Source organism: Salvia hispanica, chromosome 6 (assembly GCF_029641045.1).
Source record: "Salvia hispanica isolate PSC_SH4W2 chromosome 6, Shi_PSC_v1, whole genome shotgun sequence".
NCBI classification, from domain to species: Eukaryota; Viridiplantae; Streptophyta; class Magnoliopsida; order Lamiales; family Lamiaceae; genus Salvia; species Salvia hispanica.
In genome coordinates this window covers 46,238,923-46,266,301 of record NC_142697.1, presented here as the reverse complement: position 1 = coordinate 46,266,301, position 27,379 = coordinate 46,238,923, and the positions used below count along the sequence as shown (strand labels likewise).

The 27,379-nt window shown below is 36.7% G+C and overlaps 4 protein-coding genes and 1 pseudogene across 6 annotated transcripts; 4 read left to right on the top strand and 1 right to left on the bottom strand.

Moving 5' to 3' along the window:
• Window positions 1–1,737: 1,737 nt before the first annotated feature.
• Window positions 1,738–8,065, top strand: LOC125205854 (transcription initiation factor TFIID subunit 12b). Of its 2 annotated transcripts, none has more exons than XM_048105012.2 (10): window positions 1,738–2,887; window positions 3,447–3,668; window positions 4,828–5,352; window positions 5,606–5,680; window positions 6,201–6,279; window positions 6,560–6,624; window positions 6,875–6,910; window positions 6,991–7,172; window positions 7,642–7,688; window positions 7,813–8,065. In XM_048105012.2, exons 1-8 carry the CDS (start codon window positions 1,862–1,864, stop codon window positions 7,168–7,170), a joined length of 2,208 nt encoding a protein of 735 aa, XP_047960969.2. In that variant the 5' UTR covers window positions 1,738–1,861; the 3' UTR covers window positions 7,171–7,172; window positions 7,642–7,688; window positions 7,813–8,065. The 2 variants fall into 2 exon arrangements, with proteins under 2 accessions (XP_047960969.2, XP_047960970.2); XM_048105013.2 differs by having other exon boundaries at window positions 1,739–2,887; window positions 4,837–5,352.
• Window positions 8,066–9,012: 947 nt separating this feature from the next.
• Window positions 9,013–11,061, top strand: LOC125207932 (ubiquitin-like protein ATG12). The gene is made up of 5 exons (XM_048107454.2): window positions 9,013–9,120; window positions 9,245–9,303; window positions 9,662–9,730; window positions 10,127–10,189; window positions 10,638–11,061. The coding sequence occupies exons 1-5, from the start codon at window positions 9,099–9,101 to the stop codon at window positions 10,695–10,697; spliced, it is 273 nt and encodes a 90-aa protein (XP_047963411.1). The 5' UTR covers window positions 9,013–9,098; the 3' UTR covers window positions 10,698–11,061.
• A 2,978-nt stretch (window positions 11,062–14,039) lies between these two features.
• On the top strand, window positions 14,040–17,995 carry LOC125203512 (AP2-like ethylene-responsive transcription factor PLT1). The gene is made up of 9 exons (XM_048101866.2): window positions 14,040–14,288; window positions 14,873–15,338; window positions 15,705–15,787; window positions 15,940–15,948; window positions 16,053–16,141; window positions 16,218–16,291; window positions 16,362–16,412; window positions 16,650–16,726; window positions 17,155–17,995. The coding sequence occupies exons 1-9, from the start codon at window positions 14,144–14,146 to the stop codon at window positions 17,700–17,702; spliced, it is 1,542 nt and encodes a 513-aa protein (XP_047957823.2). The 5' UTR covers window positions 14,040–14,143; the 3' UTR covers window positions 17,703–17,995.
• Window positions 17,996–20,919: 2,924 nt separating this feature from the next.
• On the top strand, window positions 20,920–22,901 carry LOC125206972 (SNF1-related protein kinase catalytic subunit alpha KIN10-like; annotated as a pseudogene).
• Window positions 22,902–23,415: 514 nt separating this feature from the next.
• LOC125206968 (protein NRT1/ PTR FAMILY 5.6-like) lies at window positions 23,416–27,157 on the bottom strand. Of its 2 annotated transcripts, none has more exons than XM_089060634.1 (4): window positions 27,027–27,157; window positions 26,736–26,956; window positions 25,643–26,151; window positions 23,416–24,623 (listed from the first exon to the last, which is right to left on the bottom strand). In XM_089060634.1, the coding sequence occupies exons 1-4, from the start codon at window positions 27,100–27,102 to the stop codon at window positions 23,612–23,614; spliced, it is 1,818 nt and encodes a 605-aa protein (XP_088916760.1). In that variant the 5' UTR covers window positions 27,103–27,157; the 3' UTR covers window positions 23,416–23,611. The 2 variants fall into 2 exon arrangements, with proteins under 2 accessions (XP_088916760.1, XP_088916761.1); XM_089060635.1 differs by having other exon boundaries at window positions 26,736–26,943; window positions 27,027–27,136.
• Window positions 27,158–27,379: the final 222 nt, after the last annotated feature.

Sequence of the window (27,379 nt, the reverse complement as noted above, 5' to 3'; positions counted from 1 at the left end):
AGGGTCCGCCGACATGTTCGATGAGTATCTGCAATGCGGCGAGACGACTGGCAACGAGTGCCTGAAGAATTTCTGTCAGGGCGTGCGAGAGATATTTGGGGAGCACTACCTTCGCTCGCCGGACGCAGCTGACTGCCAGTTCCTACTGGATTGGCACTGGAGGACCCACGGCTTTCCGGGGATGCTCGGCAGCATCGACTGTATGCACTGGCAGTGGAAGAACTGCCCAACCGCGTGGCGAGGCCAGTTTACTACCGGCTACAAAGGTACGCATCCCACCATCATTCTTGAAGCCGTTGCCGACCAACGGCTTTGGATTTGGCATGCTTATTTTGGTATAGCCGGGTCGAACAACGACCTAAATGTTCTCAATTCCTCGCCCCTTTTCAACGAGCGGATCAACGGATTAGGCCCCTCCATCGAATTCACGGCCAATGGCAATGTGCATAACATGGGGTACTACCTGGCTGACGGCATCTATCCGCAATGGCCCGTGTTTCTGAAGACGATCAGATGCCCACTCGGAGATAGAAGAAGGTATTTTGCCCGAGCGCAAGAGTCTGCGCGCAAGGATGTGGAGAGGGCATTTGGGGTGCTCCAATCGCGATTTGCACTGGTAAAGGGTCCGACGCGCTTTTTCTACCAGGGGGATATTGCCGATATCATGTATGCGTGCATCATCATGCATAACATGATCATCGAAGATGAACACGAAGGCGTCCTCGACGTCACCAACGACCCAAGTGTTGCATCATCGAGTCACGGTGTCTCAACCGAGTCCGCCCGCCAGGGTGTACCGCACAACGAACATGAACGGTTCCAGGCGTTCATGGACATACACCAGAAGGAGGCCCATCAAGCACTACAACACGATATCATCGAAGAATTGTGGGCAAATAGAAACCGCGCCCACCGCCCTTGAATTTTTTTTTCTTTGAATTTTTTTTTTGATTTTTTATTTCCATTCGTGTACTTTTTTTTTTTTTAATTTTCTTCGTTGTAATGTGTACCCGTGTTTAATACAACGAACTTTATTACTATTTATTTGATTTATCTTTATAAATTAAATAAGCTAGCTTTATTATATATAAAAATAAAACAATTAAATTAGTGATGATGTAAAAATGAAATGTTGAGTTAGGGAGAAATAAGGGAGAAATAAGGGAGAAACCATTGTAGGGGTTGGCTAAAAACTGGGGATAAAATGTGATGCTGATGTGGCGCTGATGTGGCAGGAGTTAGGGAGAAATAAGGGAGAAATAAGGGAACTCCATTGGGAGTGCTCTTAGGGCAGTGATAAAATGCAAACTTATATATTGTACAAACTCAAAATTCCTCAACACAGCTTCAACACAATTTCAATACAATATCAACACAGTGTAAAATTTCAAGATTTTAATGTCAACACAGTATCAACACAACATCAGTCATTGACTACCATTGAAATTCTGTTGACATCTTCTTGTCGATGTATTTTTGTGATCTGTTGACATTTTTCAATGGTCCAGATCATAGTTTTGAGTTTGTACAATATTTAGAGTTTTCATTTCATCGCATTCCTAATTAGTTAAATAAATTCAAAGATTGAGATACAAATTGATAAAATTCTTCCTAATTATCCCTAATTTAATAGAAAAGGGGAAAATTTGTGTTTCTTTTTAGAATTTAATTTAAAAATAATTATCCCTAATTAATAATTTTAGAAAATATAAAAGAGACAGAGTTGAGCGTATTGTTTCCTTTTCTTCGTCTGATCGAATTGAACAAAGCGAAGAAAATGCCTTCAACGAAATTCATGAATTGAAGTTCAATTCGATTACGATCAATCCAGAGAAGCAATTCAGATTGATTCCTCGCGAAGATGGCGGAGAATTCGCCGTCATCGTCTTCCCCACCGAAACCCTTGCCAGCGCAGCAGAGCTCCGCCATGATTGAACCTCCTTCTAATTCGCAGCAATTACAGCCGCTGCAATCGCCATCTCCGTCGCTCGACCACCACCAGCAGCAGCAGCAATTGATGCAATCGCAGCAGCAGCAATTGGTACAATCGCAGCAGCAGCTGGTACAACAGCAGCAGCAGCAGCAGCCGCAGCAGCAATTGCAGCAGCTGCAGCAGCAGATAATGCAGCAGCAGGGCAACAACAGCAGCGTCAATGGAGGTAGCGGCGGTGGCAATTTGATAGGAGTTTCGAATTTTCAAGGTATGCAGAGGAATCCTTCGATAGCTAGGCTTAATCAGATGCAGCAGAGTGGTAGTATTAATAGCCAGTTAGGAATGATGAGGCAGCAGCATCAGCAGCAGCAGAATTCGTCGGCAATTTACGGTCAGATGAATTTCGGTGGAATGAGCGTGACGCAGCAGCAGCAGAGCAGTAGTGTTGGTATCAATGGAGGCAATAGCAGCCAGCAGCAGCAACAGCAGATGGGGCAACAAAGCCAATTGCAGCAACAAATCGGGCAGCAAAGCCAATTACAGCAGCAAATGGGGCAACAGAGCCAATTGCAGCAGCAAATGGGGCAAAACCAGTTGCAGCAGCAGTTAGGGCAGCAAAATCAGTTGCAACAGCAGCTGGGGCAGCAAAACCAGTTGCTGCAGCAGCAGCAGCAGCAGCAGCAGCAAATTGGGCAACAGAATCAGTTGCAGCAGATCGGCCAGCAAAGTCAACTGCAACAGCAAGTCGGGCAACAGAGTCAGTTGCAGCAGCAACTAGGAGGACAGGGCTCGATGCAGCAGCAGCAAATGGGGCAGGGGCAATTGCAGCAATCACAAATGGGGCAGATGGCTGGTGGGAATATGTCGAGGTCTGCTCTGATGGGGACTGGGAATTTGCCTATGTTATCTGGTCAAGCAGCCCAGTTTAATTTGCAAAATCAGTATTTGAATTCGGTACGGAGTAAGATAGATGGTGATCTATGTTTGTGTATTTTGTGAACTTTGATCTCTTGATTGTGTGAAGGTTTAAGATTGCATGATTATGTGTTAACATGTTCAAAAGGTGATCTGTGCATGTAGCTCTCCCATTTCCTTTGACTGTGATGTGGGACCATTTATGTGATCATGATTTGATCTAGTCATGTATGTACATTTATATATATGAATCATTGCTCAATTACATTTTTTTATTTGTGCTTTGCAGTTTTTTCCTTTTGACAAGAAATGGAATTGTTGATTTTTATCAACTTACAAGTTTCTAGAGGGGATTTAATATTTGTTTTATGTTTGCCTATGTACAATTTAGGCCTATTCTAGTTGTAGTGTTTCACGCATTGCTTGTGGATAACAGAACTTGGTTTGTGCCCACCAACCATAATTTATTGGTATCAGTATTATTTATGCAAGAGCTTATTTATTAACATAGAGATTTAACCCATTTGAGTACCTTTTCTGATTTTCTTTTATGGGGTTTTATGATGAGTTTTTGAGCAACCTGGTGTTTTGAGTGCAGCCACGTCAGAAGGCGGGGTTCATGCAAGGGTCTCAGTTCCACCAGGGTAATTCTCCTGGGCAGTCATTGCCAGGAATGCAAGCAATGGGAATGATGGGGTCAATTAATCTGGCTTCTCAACTAAGACCAAATAGCACACTTGCTTACGCCCAGCAGCAGAGAATGACTCCAAGCCAACTAAGGCAGCATCTTTCTCAGCAAAATGCACTTACTACTGGCCAGGTATAAGTTACTAAGTCAATCTTATCTATCCTCGAGGTTTAATGTGTGCGCCTGTCTCGTGTGAAAGGGTTTGATCGACTATTGAGGAAAAATTGATTATGTAATATGTCACCTTGAATTGACATGTAAATTATGCTGAATGTACACATTCTAAATTATAATGGTTACTTTTATGGAATTTTCACTGTTAGCCCTTAACACTTCCTTTAAAGGGAAAAATGTGTCTTTATTCTTATTGATGTGGTTGAATTGGTATTGGTGTACATGATAATCTTGATCTATGGCATACAATTAAAAGGTATAGCTTCAAAGTTGCCTGATTTTTTTTGTTTTCCAATTTCTTCTATTAATGTTGTTTGTTATGTACATTGGCATGTAGTACTTAAAGGCGTTTCAACATGTATAAGGCATATCTCCGTTTGACTAGTAAATATTGGTTATGCGAATCTCGAGTGGTTAAGTTTATCGCCTCTGATGTGTTTATAATTGTCTTTTATTTTGTGCCTGATTGTGTTTTCCCGGTTCACTTATTTTGCAAAGTATGATTCACCTCTATTCCTTAATAGATTAACTTAACTGGAAATATTTTGCTACTTTCTTGTGAGAAAATACTCAAGATTTAATTTAGTTTGCCTGCTTGACTAATTGAATACATTAAAATATTCACCTCTCAAAGCAAATATGAAGATTGTCTTTTTTGGTCACATAGATGAGCATAATTAGAAACATTTTTTGAATCTATCACCAATTGGTTCACAAATAATTGCTCAAAGATTAGGAGTGGATGAACATAAATATACGTTTTTCCAAATACATCAGATTTTCAGTACTCTTTTAATTTCTTTTCCACAAATCTTCTTTCAAGACACATTTATACATTTCAATTAGTTCTTCATGAAATAAAATATTAATGTCAACGGAAAACTTGATCTACTTTCTATAAAGGAGCGCCTGCAATAAATGATATATGCTCTAAATAAGCGTTGCTACCAAGCCTATTTTCGTTTTATGAACTTTTTCCGAGGAATTTAAGGGGTTGTCCTAAATTGATGATGTCAGTCCGTTGAAATAAGCAAATTACAAGTTGAATTTCGCTTGCTCTCTTTTATGTCGTTATACTTTTCTTTTATGGTTGGAATTTAATGATAGGATTTCTAAGAAATTGCAGGGGCAGAATATTGCAAGGACGTCATTTATGAACGCGCAAATTGCTGGGCTGGCTCAGAATGGACAACCGGGTATGATGCAGAATGCTATATCTCAACAGCAGTGGTTAAAGCAAATGCCAGCAATATCCTCCCCCAACACTTCTTCATATCGTCTTCAACAACAGCTGATCATGCAACAACAACTAGCTTCTTCCCAGTTGCAGCAACAACAGCAGTTGTCTCAAATAGTACAGCAGCAAACACAGGCCCAGTCACAGATGCATCAGCAGAAACAACAGCAACAGCTGCAGTCGCCAATGCAGCAGCCTCAGCAGCCTCAACAACAGCAGCTTTTCCATCAGCAGCAGTCACCAAGAATTGCTGGACCGGGAGGGCAGAAATCGGTGAGTTTGACTGGATCACAGCCTGATGCCACTGGATCAGGAGCAACTACACCAGGTGGAAGTTCAAGCCATGGCACAGAAGCTGGTAATCAACTTCTTGGGAAGAGAAAGATACAAGATTTAGTGTCACAGGTTTGTGAGTTTTCTCTTTTAGTACTCCTTCTGTCCCTCGCAAATTATGATTTTTCTGATCACGAGAATCAGTTTGGTGTTAGACTATTTTGATGATTTGAAATTTCTTCAATCTGTTTGCTAGTGATTTATGATTAGATTAGGGCAGGATTTGATACATATCAGAAGTTTCTGCTGACGTTTTTTTTTTAAGAGAAATGGGTAACGAATATGTGTGGATTGATTAGTACTTTTGTTTGTTCACTTGTTGCAGTTGGATTTCAATGGGAAACTGGACCCTGAAGTTGAAGAGCTTCTGTTAGAGATTGCTGATAACTTTATTGATTCGGTAGGCTCACCATAACCTGCAATCTGTATAAGAGTGAATTTTTGCGGTTATGCTTTGTCTTTGTGCGTCTCAATCTTTGATGATATTGCATTGTGCTTTAATTGTGTGCTTAGTACAGTTGTATCCACATTGTTTTTTTTTGGGTATTGTGCCCAACTTGAATTTCTTTCCTTATTTTCTTTTTTTTGCACTATTTGGCAGTTACCTCGAGATTATCTTGAATCTTGGTTGCACATCTAATGTGAATTTAAGTAGTAGGAGGTTATACCATGTTAGGCAGAGGTTATTTGGAATTGTCAGCTCTGTATCTCGCTATTTCTTTAAGCAGATGCGCTACTTGAGGATATACATTGTTATCATCTTTCAATCTAATTATTATGCCAGATGCCGATTTCTTGAAATTCCAAATGTGTATATGACCATTGATTATATTTTAGCAATACCTGATGGATGATTTCTTCTCTTGACCAGTAAATGTGCACTCTCCTTTTTGATGTCTAACATGTCTTATATAATGCAGGTTACTACATTTGCATGCACCTTGGCAAAGCATCGCAAATCTTCAACGTTGGAGGCCAAGGATGTCTTGCTGCATTTAGGTTGGTGCTGTTATATCTCTTCTTCAAGCAGAACATAAAATTTTCTCCATTAAAAAAATATAAAAAATCAACTATTTTTGGTCTAACTTTTACATTATACCTCACACGAGTAAAAGATAGGATGGAACTGTCCTTTTGACTTTTGCATATTTACAACCAAGAGTGATACCAAATATCATTCCAATTTAAATGCCCCATAAAATGTCTATGAGCACAGAATGACCACATTTTTTCATTTTATGTTGTAGTATATTGTACTGACTGAAAGAATTATTTGCAGAGAAAAACTGGAAACTGACCATTCCTGGTTATTCGAGCGAGGAGAAAAAACAAAATACTGAAAATGTAAGATTGGTTCTGTCTTTATAAAGTAGTAGTAGTACTATTTTCTAATTTTGTATGCATTGTTCGTTATTTTTAATTCAATAGTATATAAAATTCTTTAATTTAGTTGTTGTTTAGTATTTAAATCTATGCCACAATGGAAATAGTAACAATCTCTTAGTTACACAGACGTGTTTTCCGGTTATTTGATGAACTTTGCATTAGAAAATACATATCCTTTATACTGAAACCGACTTGAAATTACACGCAGCCCCCTACTGATGCCCACAAAAAGCGTATGGATGTGGTAAGCTCTCTCTATTTTGCATCTACTTTCTCCCATTTCCTCCCTCAACGAGTCGAGCTGATCAAGAAATTTATCATTAGATTCGCACCGTGACGGAACCTGTACAATCTGAGACAAATAGTGGAGCTAAGCAGATGGTCAGGCAGGGATCAGGAAATCAAGTTGGTCAAAACCATATGATAAGACCTTCTCCAAGCTCCGAGCAGTTAGTTTCACAGTCTGCTGTGCCCCAAATGCTGCAGCAGAATACTAGATTCTGAAGGTATCTCCTCTCAGAATATAGATGCATGATGTTCTCTTATATATTTGATTACAAGTTGAATATGAGACCTTCTATGTTTACTGATAATTATCGCTGTTTTATACTTCCCCGCCCCACTCATAGTTACATATATTTCAAAAAAAAGAAAACATCACTCTCTTGCCTGCTTATTCTCTCTTCACTTAACACCCTAAACAAAACTGCATAAAATCTTACACGAAACAAGAAAGTGTTGCTTTGAGTGCGATAGATTGAGTATTTTGTAACAAGTTGAACGAAAACTTATGTCTGGACTCCTTGGTAGCATATATTGTTTTGGTTTGCTCTATACCTTTATATATTTTTATCCTCTCTCTCTTCTTCTCTTCTCTCCTCTCCTTCCAACATGTCTAGCTGTTCATACAAGAAAAAATGGGAGAGTTGTTTTTCTTCTTTGATCATCTCTTGTTAATGATACGTTTTTCTGCAGTGCTCTTTCTCGCTTCACCACCAGCACTTTTGCAATCTCATGGCTCGGTAAGTTTATTTCTCTCCAAGTCTCTTAAATTGCTGCGACGCCTATGCGATAATGTTCATGAAAAAAGCTATACATACGTAAATATTTTTGTGGATGTGCTAACACTGCGTTATCTTGTTGCAGCGGTGGGCTTGCCTTGTGCTGGTAGCATAACCAAATCAACAAATAGCTTCTTGGAAGATCGATCGATCTATCTATCTATATAGTCTATATTATAGTAATTTAAGTTAATTACCATCTTATTTGGAAGTTAAATAAAATGATGAATGTTGCCATGATTCAAGTTTGCTTTGGACACTCTGTAGTGTATTTGCAGGATTATGTTATGTACATATCTTTCCATAGTAATATGATTGATTTCAGTTAAAAAGTGCAAGTTTTAGTCCATAATAAAATGTTGTCAAAATTTCTTAGTTTTTGATGCTATACTTTTTTCTGTTTCCAATGCATTAATTAGGGATAATTAACTTATAATTGTCCACATCCATGGTAAATTTTCATCTTCAAAGAGATAAATGGAGAATCATTATTGATTATATTTTCATAAAAAAAACCTCATCCCTTTCTTTGTAAAACAAAATTCAGTCTCATTAAATATTTTGTGAAAAAGAAAAAGACGAGAAGAACAAGAAAAAAAACTCGGCTATTTCAAAGTAGTGATTCATTTTACTATTTTAATCAGTTTATAATCTATTATTCCGTTTTACTTTTAGTAACTACACTATATATTCCATTTAACTATATGGTCATCATTGAATTCACTATAATTATTATTATTACAAAAAAAAAAAAAATCTATGTTTGACTTAGGAGTGTTGAAACGGCATCCGTTGACGAGTAATTCACATTCCGACCCGCTACCGCCGGGTATCGGGTACCAACTATCCGACAACAATGAAAAACGCGGCGAGATCAGGTAGTGTGTTTTAAATTTTTGCGCGCTACCCGCGCAGGTATGCTCGATAAACCTGATAATACCCGGTATTTTCAGATTTTCAAATATTTTATTTAGTTTCAAACATTGAAATATATTGCCCGATACTTATTTCCAATTGTGTATTCTCTAACCTCTAATAATTAAAGTGCATTATTTTTAATATCGTATTAAAAAAACTAATAATTAAAGTGCATTATTTTTAATTTCGTATTAAATTTTTTAATGATAATTTAATTTTAAACATGCTTAAACTGTGACTTGTAACATATTTAACCAGTTTAATCAATTTTAAAGTATAATAAAAATGAGGAAGTCATTTCAATTATAAACCACTAATAAAAATGAGGCATTATTATTGAAAATATGGCAACGACGCTCTCTAGTCAAACCGCATAAAACCGCAGCAAACACACCGTCGAGTAAAAGTGAAATCAAAAGTTCAAATATTTGCAGCTTACTTCGCAAACGGGTTATGGCGTCGGAGACTCAAAAAGGTTTGTATACCTTTTCCCTTTTTCCTTGAAATTCAATCAATCAATCAATCGCCGGTGCAAGCCGCCGATCATGATCGTATTCTCTTCAGCTATCTATCGATGCTAAAATTTCGATATTTTGCAGTAGTAGTTCATCTACGAGCCACCGGCGACGCACCGATTCTCAAGCAATCCAAATTCAAGGTGATCTACCTCTTAATTTAGTGTATACACTGATAAATTTGCCTATATGTTGAATCTATTTGTTTCTGAATCGCATATTCAGCTGCTTTAAGTTGTTAGAGATGAGTATTTCAGTGAACTTTAGCTCTAATTATGGATCATCGTTGATATGCGATTCAATTTGGATTCCTGATTAATCACATATGCTTGACAATGAGGTTATTAGAAGCATCGAAGGGGTCGATGAAATTGTATTCCCCAATCTCTGATACCTTTAAATTAATGTTGATTATGCTTGTGATAGGGCTTCTGAGGGAAAACTGTTTGAATTTTGTTGATTTTGGATATTGATCGCTGTGTTATGGATTTTGCTATCCAGATTGGTGGAGATGAGAAGTTCTTAAAAGTGATCGATTTTCTTCGCCGTCAACTTCACAGGGAGACATTAGTGAGTTACTCTATAGGTGTAAATGTTGGTTTTTAGCCATTTGGATAAGAAAAAATTGTTTTGGTTTTTTGTGGTTTGAGTCACTGTTATTCGTTCCTTAACATAATTGTGTACTTCGCAAAAACTGGTTAGTATTGTTGCGTGCTTAGCTGCTGATATCACTCATTCATCATGTTATTGGATAACACAGTCAAGTAACATTTAACCTGATTCTATGACACGATACAATCATTCGATTGAAGTAATCTTTTCAATGGCTTATCCAAGTGAGGTTGTTCAAATTTCTTTTAGTAATGGGAGTTTTGTAAGTCAGGCTGAATAATCACTGTATTTGTGTTAGTCATTTTATAATATCCCCTTTTGACAATGTGACTAAGTTGCATATTTTTCTTTTAGTTCGTGTATCTCAACAGCGCCTTCTCACCAAATCCTGATGAGCTAGTCACGGACCTATATAACGTAAGTTGCATTTGCTGTGTGCTTTGATGTTTGTTTTTCCTGTGTTTACGCTGATGAACTTTTCATTAACTGCAGAATTTGCTCTATATTTCTATCCAAGAATTTGCTTACTCTTGTGTTGTTGCTAATATTCAGTCTTTTAAGCCATTAAACGCAACATATTTCTCTAACTAGAGGTATGCTAGGAAGAATTGATCTAACCATATAAGCTATCTATATTGATGGTGTAGCACATGTTTGCTTGAAATCATTTTTTAACTACTGCTAAACTACTTGCTTTATGCTCAAACTCTTTGAAACTGAGTTATTTTGTTGTTTAGAACTTTAAAATTAACCTCCCCCAGATAATGGATGGAATTTTTCATAGAGTCATCATATGTTTCAATTTTTTTGCACGAAATGTAGAACGCTTCATCATGGTATTTAGCCGTGTGTTTTTGTGTCACAGAACTTCGGTTTTGATGGTAAATTGGTGGTGAATTATGCGTGTTCCATGGCATGGGGATGACTACTACCAAGATCACATTACTGTATATAAGGTATGTGTCCTGTTTAGGACTTGGAGATTGCTATTCAATTCCCATTGGTGCAAGGTTTCGCTGTAGTTCGTGTTGCATTCAGCTGGCGAAACCGATTGTGTAGGACTTGCAATGGGGAGTTTGAATCTCTTTCTTTTGGTTTCTTTGCATCTTCTCTATTAGTATTAGCTGCAGATGGATCTTCTACAAAATTGAGTTCAAAACTCTCTCTAAGCATTGGACATATCATAGTTTACAAAGTTGTATTCAAAACTATCCCTAAACACCCGAATTGAAATCGGTAAGCTCTAATTTAGGTGAGCCCACCGTGCAATATATGACCGGTTTTTTTCATGCTGAGTGAGACGGAGGGAGTAATATAGTTTCAGATTCTTTTCAACTGTTTTTTTTTTTCAAAAAAAAAAAAAAAACTTAAGAAAATGCATATATCCAATAAAAATATGTTACTATATACTCTCTCCGTTCGTCGTTAGGAGTCCCATTCATGAGCAGCACGGGTTTTAAGAAATATTAAGAAAAGTGGGTGAAAAAAAGTTAGTGGAATAGGGGTCCCATTTGAATATATTAGTTTTAAATGAAATGTGAGTGGAATGAGTTAGTGGAAGGTGAGACTCTATTACTATTTATGGTAAAAGTGAACCGGGATTCTTATTCGCGGACAGACTAAAATGAAAAAACGGGACTCTCATAAAAATATGATGCCAATTTCTACCTCCACATTTTCTTTCACAGTCGACCAATGTGCAATTTTTTTTTGTTAAATGTATACTACTTTTAGTCAACCATTTCTTTTGTGGATTGTATGTGTGTGTGAGAGAAAGCTGCTTCCACCATTCTACTTTTTAGAACTCTATCTCTATGATTTGACAAATGTATGTTGTGTTCTTCAACTTTGTTGCAAGTAGAAAGATACAAGGGCAATAGAGTCTTCACACAGCATGGAAAATTTAAGCTAGAATACACCCAATCAACGCCTATCTCAGCCACCAGTAATAAGATCCCACGTGTCACACCCATATTCTTTTGCTATAATAAACACACATACCATCTACAAATAAATGAAACATACTATACTCGACAGATTTTGTTATACTTTTCACACTTTTTTATATAGTAAAAGACATTTTATGCAAGTCAGAGTACAATTGCATATTCACGTGGATCAAATAATGAGACTCTATTGTTAACTACTTTATAAAATTTCATAAGTATATTCTATAATTTTAACATTATTTTAGAAGTTATATCTTAATATTGTTGTTTTTCATTGTATATGTATTATCATTATGCTTCAATCAAATTAAAAAGTCCAATTATAGTAATTTATTTTCAAATATTTGTAGTCATTTGAGCTTTGAACGGTTTAAGTTAATACTTTGTCATCCATAAAAAATTTTTGAAAAATGAGAAATAAATTTATAGAGTAAAGAGAAAAAAATGATAGCCCATAGAGTTTAGCCATTACAATTATTTATTGCACAACAAATATACTCTCTACTCCAGCCATTGAATATCTTATTTTCTTATTTTTATCTATCAATAAATGTCTCATTTCATTTAGACTATTTGTTATACAATGAATATACTCTCTTTTTACCACTAAATATCTTTTTTTTCATTAGTCAATAAATGTATCATTTCCTAGTATTCTACTAATTTATTACACTCATATTTAATTATAAAACTATTATATAAAAGTATGATCTATATTCCATTAGTTTTTTTATACTATACCATTTTTTTTCATAAAGTTAAATAATTTCAGAAAATCCAAGTTGGTCAACGAGAGGAATTTATTCATGCACCGAGAAAGTATATTGATGCTCAAAATTACTTGTTGAATACTCCCTTTGTCCCCTATTAGGAGTCACACTTTGACCGGACACGTGTTTTAAGAAAATACAGAAAAGTTGGTTGAAAAAGTTAGTGGAATATGCGACCTATTTTTTTATATTGGTTTATAATAAAATGTGAGTGAATTGAGTCAGTGGAATGTGGGACCTACTTACTATTTATAGTAAAAATGAAGTGTGACTCTTACTTGAGAACGAACCGAAATGAAAAAGTGTGACTTTTAATTGGAGACGGAGGGAGCAAAATACCATATGAACTGAAACTACTAAACCTACGTCACCAATGAGATGTGCCTCTAATTATGAAAATATATTGAATCGAATTTATAATGAATTGTGAGACTATGTACATGTCACGGTGATATATAGTAGTCACAAAAATTGTCTAAAATTCTCGGGAAAGAAAAGAAAAATTAAAATATGCTAAAAATATAAAAAAAATTATAAAAGTTGATGGATAATTGACAACACAAGTCAGTCTAATTATTCCAATCGGTGCATTGCATTAAAAATATCATTAAAATATCGACGTAAATATAGCTGCGAAATCGGGCCAATAGAATGATTGGAATCAAAACAACTCGGGTCCAAGAAAGGCACATGCACCCGCGACCCATCTGATCGTGTCCCGCCTCTTAACCACAAAAACCTGCAAAAACCTCAGAGAGAGGAACGAAAAACGAGGTTTCATGTTTCAGAATTGCTCAGAACAACAAGAGAGAGAAACATAGCCGATGATATTTATTCAATAGATTCTAATAAAATTACATAAAAAATCAATACACAATTAATAAATTCGAGTAAAGGCTGGTCTGAATATATACTTATTTTATAATTTTGGTCATATATTTTGTGTATTGAATTTTTTATCATGAATATTTTAACTCGGATTATAGTACTACACTAATAATTCCGTCAATTTTTAAACGGTTTTAACCCAATTTTAACCAGTTTGGATGATTTTAATAGTCCCATTCAGACTAAAATTGTTTTAAAATCGGTCAAAATCGGATTAAAACCGTTTAAAAGTTGACGAAATTATTAGTGTAGGACCAATTTTTATCCGAATTAAAATGTTCAGGATACAAAAATTAAAAAGATGAAATATATGATCAAAATCATAAAATATACTCCCTCTGTCCCACTATAAATGCAACGTTTTCCTTTTTGGGTTGTCCCATTAAAAATAAACGTATCTTAGAATAGAAATAACTTTATCTCTACTTTTCCCCTCTCTCTTCTTTAACTCACAAAACAACCCTACATAAAATCTTGTTTTGAAAAATAAACGTTTCATATTTATTGGGACGAAGAAAGTATATATTCAGGACCAGTTTTAGCTTTGACTCAATAAATTAATTAAATAACCATTCTTTTTTGCATGAGGTGTATGGGTTGTTCTTGATGACATATTCACAAATCATCCCTATATATCTAGTGTGTGTAAATATCTTTTCTCTCCTTCAGCTTTGAAGTTTGAGCTTTTCTCCAACCCCACAAACAAACATAGTTTGAGAAGGAAAGGATTTGAGAGAAAAACAAAAACTCTTTATTCCAATAGTATGAGTAATTGGTTGGGGTTTTCCCTCACCCCCCACCTCAGGGTCGGCGGCGGCGAAGAGGCGGCGGAGGAAAGCAATGGCGGCGGCGGTGGAAGCGGTTGCTTGCCTCCTCATATTCCATCTATGCCTCTGCGCTCTGAGAATTGTATACATTTGTCACCTTTCTCTTCAATTTTGAATATCAAGATTGCATTTTTATGAACAAATCATTCTTGGGCCTATTTGTATGTTGGAGAGATTGTATGCTACCTTTCTCAGATTTCAAGATTGCATTTTTGAGCAATTCTTGGGCTGTTTGTATGTTGGAAATTGGATTTTATTTCAAATTTCAAGACTGCATTTTTAAGCTTTCATATGGTATTTTCTTGATTTTTGAAGCTCTTACTTTCTCTACAAAAATTAGTGGGATGTTTGTGGATTGGAGATTGTATGTTACCTTGCTCTAAAACTTCAAGATTGCATTTTTAAGCAATTCTTGGGCTGTTTGTATATTGGAAATAGGATTTTATTTCACATTTCTCAAGTTTCAAGACTGCATTTTTAAGCTTTCATGTTGTATTTCTTGATTCTTGAAGTTCTTACTTTTTCTAGTACAAAAATTCTTGGGATATTTGTAGATTGGAGATTGGATGTTACTACTTTCCTTGCTCTAAAACTTCAAGATTGCATTTTTATGCTACATATGTATTAAATTTTTTAATCTTTTTAAACTTTTTTGGCTATTTTTAGATTGGAGATATGACAATGAGATGAATGGATCAAACCCAAATGAAGAAGAAGTTCCAAAATTCGAAGATTTCTTGGGGTGTTGCTACTCAAATTCACCTCAAAATGAACCGGGAGAGATCAACATGAACATGCCGCCAAATTTCGATGATCAAAAGAGGGAAGAAGGCTTCAGCAATCCGCCTCTGTTTTACCCGCCGTATCAGTACGCCGCCGCCGGAGCTTACTTCGGCGGCGGCGGCGGTGGAGGGCTCAAGACATGGCTGGAGAAGCCGGCGGCGGAGGGCGGCGATCTTCAGGCTCTTTCTCTGACCGTGCATCCGAGCTCTCAGGTGGTGGCGCCGCTGCAAGCGGTGGCGGAGGGGAAGAAACGGGCCGTGGCGAAGTCTGGGGCGGCGAAGGAGGCCGTGCCGAGAAAATCGATTGATACTTTTGGGCAGAGAACTTCTCAGTATCGCGGCGTTACTAGGTAGAGATTTTATCTAATTTTATTCAATATTTAGAAATAAAAATTTGATCTTTAATCAGTTTTTTATTTTTTTAGTTAATTATCTGAGCTTTTTAGCTAATTTTAAACAAAGATTTGAGCTTTAATCAATTTAATAAATTTTTGGTGTTAATTATTGTTTATTTAGTTATTCATGGAGGAAAAAATGTGTTGTATAGCATAGATGGACTGGCAGAACAAAAACTAGAAAACAAATTGGATGTTTAATAAATTTTTATCGATTTTTTTAACTAATTTCAAAGAAAGATTTGATCTTTAATCAATTTATTATTTTTTGGGGTTAATTGTTTTTATTTAGTTATTTATGGAGGCAAAAATGTGTTTTAGGCATCGATGGACAGGTAGATATGAAGCTCATTTATGGGACAATAGTTGTAGAAAGGAAGGGCAGACAAGAAAAGGAAGGCAAGGTGAAAAATTTTGATCTTTTTTTTTATTTTTTTGTGTATGTATGTATGGATCATTTCTAGTTCACTTTCTCAATGTTTGTAGCTTTCTTGTTTTGATTTGGACTAACTCTGGGTTTTGTTCTGTTTCCGGCTTCCTTTCCGCGAATAAACAGTGTATCTTGGTAAGATTATACCGTCTCTGCGATTTGATTTAGCATTTTGATTAATGTGTGCTTGTGGAGATGTTCATGTTCTTGTTCGTGTTTGTTTTCGTGTTTTTGTGTAGGGGGATATGATAAAGAGGAGAAAGCTGCTCGGGCTTATGATCTTGCCGCCTTGAAATATTGGGGACCAACTACTCACATAAATTTCCCAGTATGTGTAGTTTTTTCTCCTTACATTTTGTTTGTGTTTATGATTGATCGTGTAACAAAATTTGTTCGCAAATCAGCTAAGTGACTACGAGAGGGAGCTCGAGGACATGAAGAGCATGACTCGGCAAGAATTTGTAGCCCATTTGAGAAGGTTCGATGCTTTTCCATGCCATGGTTTTTGCGTTTTCGGGTTCGATTTTGATTTCTCGTTGATTTCGCAGGAAAAGCAGCGGATTCTCGAGAGGGGCATCGATGTACAGGGGAGTAACAAGGTGGTTTGCTGATATTTTTTGTTGCAATGCTCATATGTAACAATCAAGAATAAAAACAAGAACAAGAACAATCATTCATGTGCATTGTTGAGTTACAATAGACAATAGTACTATAATTGAATAATTCAAAATTCAATAAATTTAGTAGTATGGAATTTAAGACACCCACCAGATTGGTCTTTGTCTGTTTCTTGCATACATCAATTTGGTTTGGTCTAATCTTATTATGGTTTGCAGGCATCATCAACATGGGAGATGGCAAGCCAGAATTGGAAGAGTTGCAGGCAACAAGGACTTGTACCTTGGTACTTTTAGTAAGTGTGCTGTTATTTTCTAATTCAATTTTCACATTCTGTAGCTTCCACTGCTTGTACCTCACAAGTCCACATTGAAAAATAAATGCTCTCTCATCTCATAAGTCATACACTTGCTTTATATAGGACCTGTCTCATAAATGCTAGAATCTTTGAACAATGCTCCTTAATTTGCATCCCTAGGTCAAAATTGATGCCTATTTGTTACGATCGTCGATTGTCTAAATACGATAATACATTCGTGTGTTTCACTTATGGTTGCGTAGGGCTTGAATTCGGCCTCAAGAATCGTCTAATATGATATTACATCTCGTGTTTCACTTAAGGTTGAATTCGAACATTAGAACCGACTAATATTATGTATGATATTACATCTCGTGTTTCGCTTATGGTTGTCGAAAAAGAACTAAACTTTGAATCCTACTTAGGCACGCAGGAGGAAGCCGCGGAAGCCTATGACATTGCCGCGATCAAGTTTAGAGGGACGAGCGCGGTCACAAATTTCGACATAAGTAGGTACGACGTGAAAAGGATCTGCTCGAGCTCGACCCTGATAGCGGGAGACCTAGCCAAGCGGTCCCCAAAACACCCGGAGCTCACGGGCGTTGAAGACTACAACTCTTGCGCTTCGTCGGCTTCGCCTCAGGCTCCGTTGCTGATAACCAATGGCGAGGAGAGAGGCGAAGCTGAGGAGCTTGCTGACATGATGTGGAATGCCAACCCGGACGACAATCGGGCCACCAAGGATGACGCGCAACCGGGCCAGGGACAAGGGAGTGGGGAATCACCGGGCCCACACATGAGCCCGCCCCGGATGGACCAGGTGATCGGAGATGGGGGTGGGTATTCGCGGGGGTATTTCTTGGAGGGACAGAAGTACGTGGACGTGGGGTGCGATCTCGGTGGTTCGGGCCGGGCCGAGCCCGATGTGGGATTGGTGCAAGAGGCTCCTACATTTGCTTTGTGGAGTGAGTGAATGGCATTCAGACAAGACTTAGATCATGATAGGGTTGGTGTTAGGATTTTGTCAACTTTTGTAGGAAAATACACAACTTATTGTGGCTCAAGTGATGTAGATGGGAAAAAAGGGAAAGATGATTTTGCAATGGATGATGTCTTTTTTGTGTAAGTTGAGAAATGAAACCAAGTTTTTGTTGGTTATTGAGAGGACAATAGTAGGACTTCTGTATATTTAAATTGGAATTGCTACCTTTTCTTGGTAGTGTTCACACAATCAATCATACTAAGGTTTGAAAATTGTATCTATGATTTATTAGTATGTTCAATTTGTAATTTTTTAAAAAATCGTTTTTCTTCTTTATCTTTTTTTTTTTTTATCGAGTTTCATAATTATATGGAATTTGAATTTAGTAGTTCTATATCTACTATATTTCACGTGCCTAAATCAATAGTAATACTAATAATATGAAATTTTTTGTGTTGTAAATAATTGTATCTATATAATCAAATGAGTATATATAGATGTGTGTGTTTGTATAAGAGAGAGAAAAAGAGAGGGTCGTCTTAAAATGTGTGCCGACTGGTCATAAACCTCAACCCCATTCCAACAGAAGGCCATCATTTTTTTTTGTCGACTTTGACAATAATTAATGAACATTAGACGATTGGTTAAGCTCTCACAATAATTGTTTTTCGTTTGTGAAATACTTTTAATAAATTTTTTTTGATACTTATCGTATTATACTCATTTCTTTTGACACAAGAATTTACGAGGTCTTGTTTAGTGGTGTAAGTCGACTTGCTAATAAAGTAGATTAATACCATAAATAAAAATGGCTCGAGTGTGTTGAGACACCCCAAAAGTGGTATACGAGTCTCATATCTTGGAACGGCGGGAAATTTATTTTTGGGTATGGAATAATTTTAAATTCTTGTGCCAAATGTTCCATTCACTAAGAGCATCTCCAGTGGTCGGCTAGCCACCGGCTAGCCGATTTGTCGCGCTAGCCGGTCGGCTAGCCGAACCATTGGGGCCGGCGAGCGGCAAATCGGCTAGACGATCGGCTAGGGCTGGCCGATCGGGGGGCGCTGGCCGATCGGCTAGCGATCGGCCAGCGCCTATTTTCGTTTTTTTTTTTTTTTTTTAAAACCTATATAAACGCGATTTTCTCTCTCTCTAAATTTCGGTACAAGAACAACATTTAACGATGGACAACAACAACTAGGCCCAATACAAAATTAAGAACTAAAACAGCGAGACCCCCGTTCGGCTAGCGGCAAACTATAACTGATTCAAGACATACTAACATTTTTTAATGTATTTTTTTTAATAAAGTAGTGTGGAAGTCCGGATTTTTCTTTATTATGTAATTTTTTTTATTTTTAGTTAATGTACTTTTTTTTTATTTAAATAAAATTAACGAATTTTTCCCGTATATGTGTCGTAAATTGAATTCCGTAATTTAATCGTAATTTTAATTCCGTAAATGCAGTATTTTTTGAATTATTTTTTTGCGGCTGGCCTATGGCTGGGCTATGGCTGGCCTAAATCTGATGTGGCAGGAGGATTTTGTAGTGCTGCTGACGTGGCAGGGGAGGGAATGGCTGGGCTATGGCTGACCTATGGCTGGCCTATGCACCACTGGAGATGCTCTAATGTGCTTACAAATCAGCATGGAAATAATCACTGAGCCAGCCGATAAATACCCTAGTAATTAAAAAAAAAAAGTATTACTAGAGCTTTTCCAAAAATACAAAATTAGTATGAGAAATATCAATGTTAAGGGGTGTAATATTATTGTAGTATAAATTTGATAGTTCGGCATTATTTTTAAATAAAATTATAAAATAGGACATTAAGTTAAGAAATACTAATATACACATTAAAATAGCGCAATTCCTACAAGGTAAATAATAAGATTGTGGTGTGATTTGTTTCCTTGTCTAACACTTCTGTTTACAAAATAACACAACATTATATGAAGTACTACTATTAATTATGTTGAATATACATAATCTAATGAAAATAAAATTATATAAAACAGCAAAATACAAAGAGATTATATTTTATAACTATGACAAAGAAAAGAAAAAATAGGAAAAATAAATAGTGACGAGACTAGTACATTTCCATGGCCCATCCCCTACATTTACTTTCCTCCTCTACTCTGCAATTTCAACATGCTTTTTTCCATCTCTTTTTCTGGTGCCCAACCAAAATATTGCAATTTTTGCTCCCAACCAATCATCTTTGATTTTTTGCTCCACAGTGCCTAGTTTGTTATTTTTGTGTTGCTTTGACTTCCATTTCTGCAATTCCTACATTAATTTTTATATTTTTATTTTCCCCCATTTTCAGACAATGTATATTTCAATTAGTTTCTCCATACAGTAAGAGTTGAATTTTTTTTCCAATGATAATAGACCTAATAAATAAACAAACTGAAAACCTACACAACATTTATTTCAAGAGGAGTTCAAAATAGGAAAAGATTTAATAGGAGTACTAATTTTATAATATAATACTATATAAGTGAATGTGAAGTCTATTTATTGTTTATAGTAAAAATAAAACGAGAGCAGGCGACCGAAATGAAAAACGAGAATTTTATTATCGAATGGAGAGAAATGTATGGGAATGGGATTTGTTGGGCTTGAGAGAAAAGATGGATACGAGCCCACAATCTTGTTTTATATTGTGAAGACCAATTTCAAAACCTTAAATGCCTACATAAAATTTTAAATAAATGGGCTGACAATATGTAGCTCATGTTCTATGTGTATTAATTTATAACTAATACTACCTATATTATTAACTAATTAAAGTAGGACATAAGAATCAAAAAAAATTTCTTACTCCATTAGAAGATCACCGTCGGTACAATCAACCATAATTAACAAATGTCAAAATTAATTAAGCTCAAAAAAATAAGATTTTAAGTTGATGAGTGAAACGCTATAGCCTGTAAATTTAAATTCCTTTTGAAAACAAAGATGATTGAAAAAAATAGTGACTGCGGCCACATAACCATATATTTCCATTATTACGATTTATTTCTTTTATAATAATTTAATGATTTCATATTATTTAATTTCCTTGGTTATAGTATGTCACTCTTTACAAATATGCATGTGACATGGGACCTATATTCCGAAATTTCTCCTAATGAATTTGCTCAAAATCTCTCGTACTTTCAAATCAAATCTCGTGAATTTTGTGTTTCTATCAATATATGGAGGCTTTCAGTCGACTTAGGAGGAACTACAGAGTCGGGAAGGTGGTTGGTCGTGGCACCTTTGCAACGGTCAGAATTGCGCAACATGTTTTGACGAGAAATTATGTAGCTGTTAAAATAATTAATCTTCGGGAGATGCAAGAAAAGGGTGAATTCGTGGGGTAAAAACATTTAGATTGCACTTGTTTTATTAATGTTAAAATTTACCCTTCGTTGGCAATTGCCAATCTTCCAATGCTTGTTGCATTGGAATGTCATATATTTCAAAGGTTATGAATTGATAACACATGTATACTGTTTTTAGATTGTTAATAATGATTTATCAGTTTATCTCCATGATGATTCAAATTTAAAAAATCATGAATTTGACAGTGGCGAAGCCACATATGTATGGGCGGGACCCCCATGAATTTGATAGTTTAGTTTGTTTATATTTAATGTTCATTTTTGTTTCATAGAAATCTCTACTTTTTTTTTTTATAATTTTATTATATATTTAATACATTTGTTTATTACTATTGTGTATTGAAGTTCATCTATGATGAGAAATAACAAGTGAAATTAAGTACAATATTTATGATTTAGTAAGTGGAAAAAGGATATAAATACTTCTTCCTCGTTATCCATCTTTCTCTCGTTGCTCCTTAGGCCGGAGCTACTATTGAAAACCGAATATACCCACAATCGTTATCAATAATTTGGGCCCGCCAGCAAAAATATTTTGGCTTTGCCACTGATATGCATACCCCTTTTTTTTAGATTGCTAATAAATTAGAAAAAAATGTTTTTTTTTTGTTTCTAAGAGTGAGTGAGTTATATGCAGTGAGACGAGAAACACAATTAGGGGGATTGTGTGTGCATCCACACGTGGTGCGTGTCTATGAGGTTATAGACACACCAACAAATATATATATGATCATGGAGTACATGGTGCAAGGTGAGCTAGCTCTTCGATTACATTATTCGAAAAGGGAGGTTGCCAGAAGATGAGGCTAAACAATATTTCCAGCAGATTATTGCAGGAGTGGAGCATTGCCATAGTAAAAATGTCGTTCATCGCGACCTTAAGCCAAAGAATTTGCTTTTAGATGGACAAGGCAACGTGAAGATTGCTGATTTTGGATTAAGCAACATTATGAGGGATGGCAATTTAATAAGAACAGCTTGTGGAAGCACAAACTATATTGCACCTGAGGTTGCTTTTGCTAATTCTTTTAAATATAATTGTATTTATTTAGGGTTAGGGTTAGGGTTAGGGTTAATTAAGTTAAGTGAAATGGCAGATTCTTTTTGTGAGGCATTATGGGCATGAAGTGGATATTTGGAGTTGTGGTGCTATTTTGTATTTTCTTCTTTGTGGGACTCTTGCTTTTGATGATCAAAATTTTTCCACACTATGCAACAAAATAACGGTATGTATATTTATGTACTAAATTATGCTTTCAATTGAGATGTATCATTATACACCTAGCTAACTTATGATCAATTTTAGACTGCAACGTATTCTCGTCCGAGCCACGTGTCTGCAGGAGCTCGTGATTTGATTGAAAGGATCCTGGTCGTCGACCCAGCGAGGAGGATAACCATTGATGGTATACGACGCTATCCTTGCCTTGGTTCCAACCAAATCTTCCTCCCTATTTAGCTCTCAATGCACCCCAATCTCTAAATATGGTAATAAATTTATTAACTATTTTGTTTATCACAAGTTTCAAAAAAATTCATATGCAGTTCGATTATTGTTGCAGCTTGATAATGAAATCATTAAGCAAGTTGTTGGGTTAGGGTTTGTGAGGGGCTACCTTATTCTTTCACTGCATGCCAACCTACAAAATAAAGTATGTAAACTAACAACTCTCTGATTTTAACTATTTTAGTTTTAATGAAAATTTCTTATAATACTATTAATTATGGCCTTAATTATGGTGCAGGCTACCGTTGCGCACTATATACTATTGGACAGCCGGCCCCGAGCCTAATGCAACCACCTCCTCTTCTTGATGCGGCTTCGTTTCATCACTATGTTTATTTACTTGTCGCAAATAGCTTCTAACATCCATTGAGATAGATATTGCTATATGCAAGGATATTATAGTAGATCACTTGTTAGGATTTTATTTTGAGTTGGAATACCAAAAATCATTATCTATTAAACATGATTGTGTTTTAATGAGTACGTTTTTAATTTCTCTTTAATCTCAATGTTTGTTTAACGATGGTATAAAAAAGAATTGCATTTTGAATAAATATTTGTAAAGCTTTATTTCTGTTTTTTTTTATACATTCCGTCACCTATATTGAGATGTTATCAAGTCTAATCTATATTATTTATGGTGATATAAAAGATTCGTTAGTTCATATTTTGTATTCCTATAAAAGATTCATTATTATTATGAATAATTATAAAATTCATACAATACACTCCCCAAAGTTTATCAATTTTACACCTTTTCTTATAGAAATACAAATTTTACAAATCTATATATACATAAAAAAAAATCAGTCTATGCATTCGGAATAGTCTATTAACATATAATTGTCCATTTGACTATTTCTGGTAAAGGACATCATATTCCACTAATTTTATCACATACCGATGTTACATTTCTTAAAATCCATGGTAAGTCAAAGTGAGGCTCTTATGGGCAGACGGTGGGAATACTATATATATACTCCGTGTCTGCTTACACTATTGATCCTTCAATTGCCGCCTGCGCGCCGCCCTTGAGTTCAGACGCGAAAACACTGTCACTGCGCGCATCAACACATAATTATACGTAGATATATTTTTATTGGATTCCAAAGACCCCAAAAGTGGGTCTTCATATACCTCCGCCTCTTGTCTGAAGCCAGAGACAGAGGCGGAGCTTTCCCCTCTATTACCTTCTCCACGCATTCTTCTCTCTTCAGGCTCTGACAGAGCCCGCTGGCGCCCCTCTATCTCGGCCAACATTTGCTCTACGATCCCCATCTCTTCGTCTACCAGGAAGTCGTCGTCTCCATACCACCGCGCTGCCAAACAGTAGGCCACGAAATTCCCAACACTCAAACACCCCAAAAAAATATAGTAATTATCGAGGCGACTGTCTTCTAGATCCTTCTGAAACCACTTTCCGCTAAACACAAAGACACAAACGATGCTCAGATATCTACCAACCCCCATCATGATCTCGACAAACGGCGGCCCGAATCGGAACAAACTCTCCAAAACCTGAGATTTGTAGAACAATTCCAGCCCATCCCCGGCGAGTCCCCGCGTTATCCCCAACAAGAAGTAGCGCGGAGTTAGCCAGTACACGCTCATGCCAGTCCTGTGCTGCCTGGGCGAAGTCGCCCAGGCAGCCATGCAGCATAGCACGCAGCACGACATCCCAATTCCGATTCTCACGAGCTCCATTTTCTGCTCATTGTATCTCTTTAGGCGCTCGATTGTGTAGTAGCATATTTCTGAGACTACTACCTCTGTGAACTTCTGTAGATTGGCGAAGAAGATGACGTGGCGTATGTTATCGCTGAGGCTGAGGGCTTCTTCGAAGAAGAAGGTGGAGCCGGAAGCGGCAACCAGGCTCAAGGTGAGGAAACATGACCATAGTGGGAGCATCTTCAGCAAAAGCTTCACTCTCCTCACTTGTTCGACGGTGGAAGGGACGGCCTCGCCCGGCTGGATTACGCCTTGCACGACCGCCGCTTTGTCTACCCACCTGGTCGTGTTGGAAAGAAGAACAAGTTAGAAAATCTTTCATATTTTTGGATGGATAAATGAATTTACATTTAAAGGCCGTGCCAGACCTCAGGCATTAACATCTCTACCGCTTGACCTACTCTCACATACTTAGAAAATATTTCATATTTCTATACTTAGATTACCCTGTAAGGGTGATGAATGTGAATCATGTGATGATGTAGATTATCTGAGCCTAATAGTGGATTAGTGTCAAATGAAGAGAGAAATCTAGAGAAAATCAATTTAACCAAATTAAGGAAAGATGGTTAAATATCAAAGAATGAAGTAGAAATTTAGCCTTTTCTATGAATGCAATTAGAGATATATCAATCCAAGCTACAAATACATAAAATAAAGGGATATTGACATCTAATATCACGGAACTTTAAAAAAGTTAAGTTTTTCCCACGAACTTTAAAATTGACAAATAATATCACGAACTTTACTCCGAGTTTGTTTTTTCCCACGAATGAAAAAATTCATATTATTTTAATAGATTGAAAAACAATTTTGGAGGGCGTGCTTTAAGAAAAACTATCTTCAAAGATTGAAAAACTTGAAGCTTTCAGAATTGTTGTCGAGAAATTGCCAAAAAAAATCCGTATCATAATATTATTAGTGAGAATTTTTTCATTCGTGGGAAAAAACAAACACGGGGTAAAGTTCGTGATATTATTTGCCAATTTTAAAGTTCGTGGGAAAAACCCAACTCTTTGAAAGTTCCGTGATATTAGATGCCAATATCCCTAAAATAAATGAATGAGAGATTGTCATGAACAACTAAATATGAACACAACTAAACCCTAGTCTCTTAGGGGGGACTAGGTATGATCACATATTCACATTAAACCCTAATGACTGTCTATATTAAAATCAACAGGTGATAGGACTGAGTGATTCAACAGATGTTTAAGTTGATCAACTTTTCAATTAATTAACATTTTCGTTACGAGACAATTTATATGTGAATATCTCAACAAAACATTATTTACCCACCTCAACCACGGAACACGAGGCGGGATATGCAGATCGCCGTTAAAGTTGTGGAACAACCCCTCTGGAGATTGCGGATACTCGACTTTTCTCTTGGCGACCGCCTTGACAAGGACGGATCCAACGCCTCTGAAAGGGTTCGCAACTGTGGAGACGAAGACGTAGTATTTGGTACCCAACAAGAACAATAAGAAGCTAGATCCCATCATGGCCGCTAACACTATTGCGAGTTTCCTGAACTCGTAATCCGCTAAAGGCCCAAACTGCGCGAAAATGGCGGCCGTGAAGGCGACAAAGTACCACGAGAACATGCTGCGCCTCCCGTCCGTGAGGTGGGCGGCTGCGGGGGCTACAGTGGCATCCCTCGGCCGCAGCTGATCATCAAGAAACGCACGCAGCGTGAAAGTTTGCGCTGCTTGCGCCAGAGTCATGAGGCCCAATGCAGGGTAGAATAAACGGAAATCGAGGCGTTGCTCGTTGTTTCCAACTGCCTGAGCGTTGAGCGACAGTCCCTGAAATATTCTCTCCATAAGTCATTAAAATTCTCAATTCTCTTTTCACATGTTTGTCCTTACATATCTCATTTTACTTTTATTATATTTAGTAAATAGATTACACGTTCAATTAACTATTAATTAAAAAATTAATATACTATTTAAAACTAGTCCATGTTTTGCTAACTTTTTCGCCAATTTTCCTTCGCATTTCTTTAAATACATATCGAACTTAAATGAGGCATACTGCAAACGAAAGGTCTCTACACGGAAATTTTCACGTTTTTTTTCTTTTCATTCTTAATTTTGTCGAAATTATCCGAAATCAGATCAAATATAGGAGGATTAGGTTAGAGAAAAAATGAAAAAATAAGTGCAAATAATTGATATTCAAATGAGTAGTGAAAGTAAATGAGAAAGGTCAAAATATGTATGCATAAGGCTAAAATAAGTTAATGTAGTGTACTAATTCAATTTATAAAATTATTGGGATCTATTTGAGTAAATTGAGGTCAATATCTACCAATTTTTTTTTAATTTGTCTACCTACCTCCAAAAATTTTATCTATAATTTCATTTTGGTATATGCAAAGACAACTCACGATGATGCAAACTGCGGTGGAGAAAACCGCCATTTTGAAGCGGCCGGACCGAACGTCGGCGACATAAGCGAAGAACGCCACGAGAAGCGCGGCCGATCCTTCCTGCAAATTCACGACCACGACAGCTCGCCGGAAGTCGTAATCCTCCCACGCGCCGGTGAGGCGCGTGATCAAGATGTTCAGAAACGTCTTCTCCACCAACTTGTAGCTAAATATTAGGCCTACGTTTGCTTAGCACAATCAATAATCTTGGAATATTCCGTCGATAAATTTTGAGATGATTAATCTCACCTAAGATGAAAACGATGGAATTGGTGAAGACAACGTAGTCGCGACGCCATTCGCGGATGAGTTGGACGAGCTTCATTGCTGGACTCGAGAAACCAGTGTAATAAAAATTCTGGACACGCCACTGCGATAGATACGTGGTTTCATCCTTTTTTACTTCATGACACCTTTAGTTGAGGGATTTTATCTTGACTTGTCCAAGTCACCAAACTTGCGTGTTGGACAAAAAGACGTTTTCTCGAATTTTATGTTAGTACTATTTCAAATCCAAATATTTAGGTTTTTGATTTTGACTAGTAATTAAATTCTAGGACCAATCAAAATCACTAAACCATCAATTTGAAAGACTATATGTA

What these genes read in the sequence shown, in the direction of transcription:
- LOC125205854 (XM_048105012.2), top strand. Translation starts at nt 1,862, where the DNA reads ATGGCGGAGAATTCGCCGTCATCGTCTTCCCCACCGAAACCCTTGCCA. An exon ending in TACAAGATTTAGTGTCACAG is followed by an intron (nt 5,353 to 5,605) that starts GTTTGTGAGTTT and finishes CACTTGTTGCAG; the next exon opens with TTGGATTTCAATGGGAAACT. An exon ending in ACAAAAAGCGTATGGATGTG is followed by an intron (nt 6,911 to 6,990) that starts GTAAGCTCTCTC and finishes ATTTATCATTAG; the next exon opens with ATTCGCACCGTGACGGAACC.
- LOC125207932 (XM_048107454.2), top strand. Translation starts at nt 9,099, where the DNA reads ATGGCGTCGGAGACTCAAAAAG. An exon ending in TCAAGCAATCCAAATTCAAG is followed by an intron (nt 9,304 to 9,661) that starts GTGATCTACCTC and finishes TTTGCTATCCAG; the next exon opens with ATTGGTGGAGATGAGAAGTT. An exon ending in TAGTCACGGACCTATATAAC is followed by an intron (nt 10,190 to 10,637) that starts GTAAGTTGCATT and finishes TTTGTGTCACAG; the next exon opens with AACTTCGGTTTTGATGGTAA.
- LOC125203512 (XM_048101866.2), top strand. Translation starts at nt 14,144, where the DNA reads ATGAGTAATTGGTTGGGGTTTTCCCTCACCCCCCACCTCAGGGTCGGC. An exon ending in TTTGTAGCCCATTTGAGAAG is followed by an intron (nt 16,292 to 16,361) that starts GTTCGATGCTTT and finishes TTGATTTCGCAG; the next exon opens with GAAAAGCAGCGGATTCTCGA. An exon ending in CTTGTACCTTGGTACTTTTA is followed by an intron (nt 16,727 to 17,154) that starts GTAAGTGTGCTG and finishes AATCCTACTTAG; the next exon opens with GCACGCAGGAGGAAGCCGCG.
- LOC125206968 (XM_089060634.1), bottom strand. Translation starts at nt 27,102, where the DNA reads ATGAAGCTCGTCCAACTCATCCGCGAATGGCGTCGCGACTACGTTGTC. An exon ending in TTCCATCGTTTTCATCTTAG is followed by an intron (nt 26,957 to 27,026) that starts GTGAGATTAATC and finishes AAGCAAACGTAG; the next exon opens with GCCTAATATTTAGCTACAAG. An exon ending in CCTCGTGTTCCGTGGTTGAG is followed by an intron (nt 24,624 to 25,642) that starts GTGGGTAAATAA and finishes CAACACGACCAG; the next exon opens with GTGGGTAGACAAAGCGGCGG.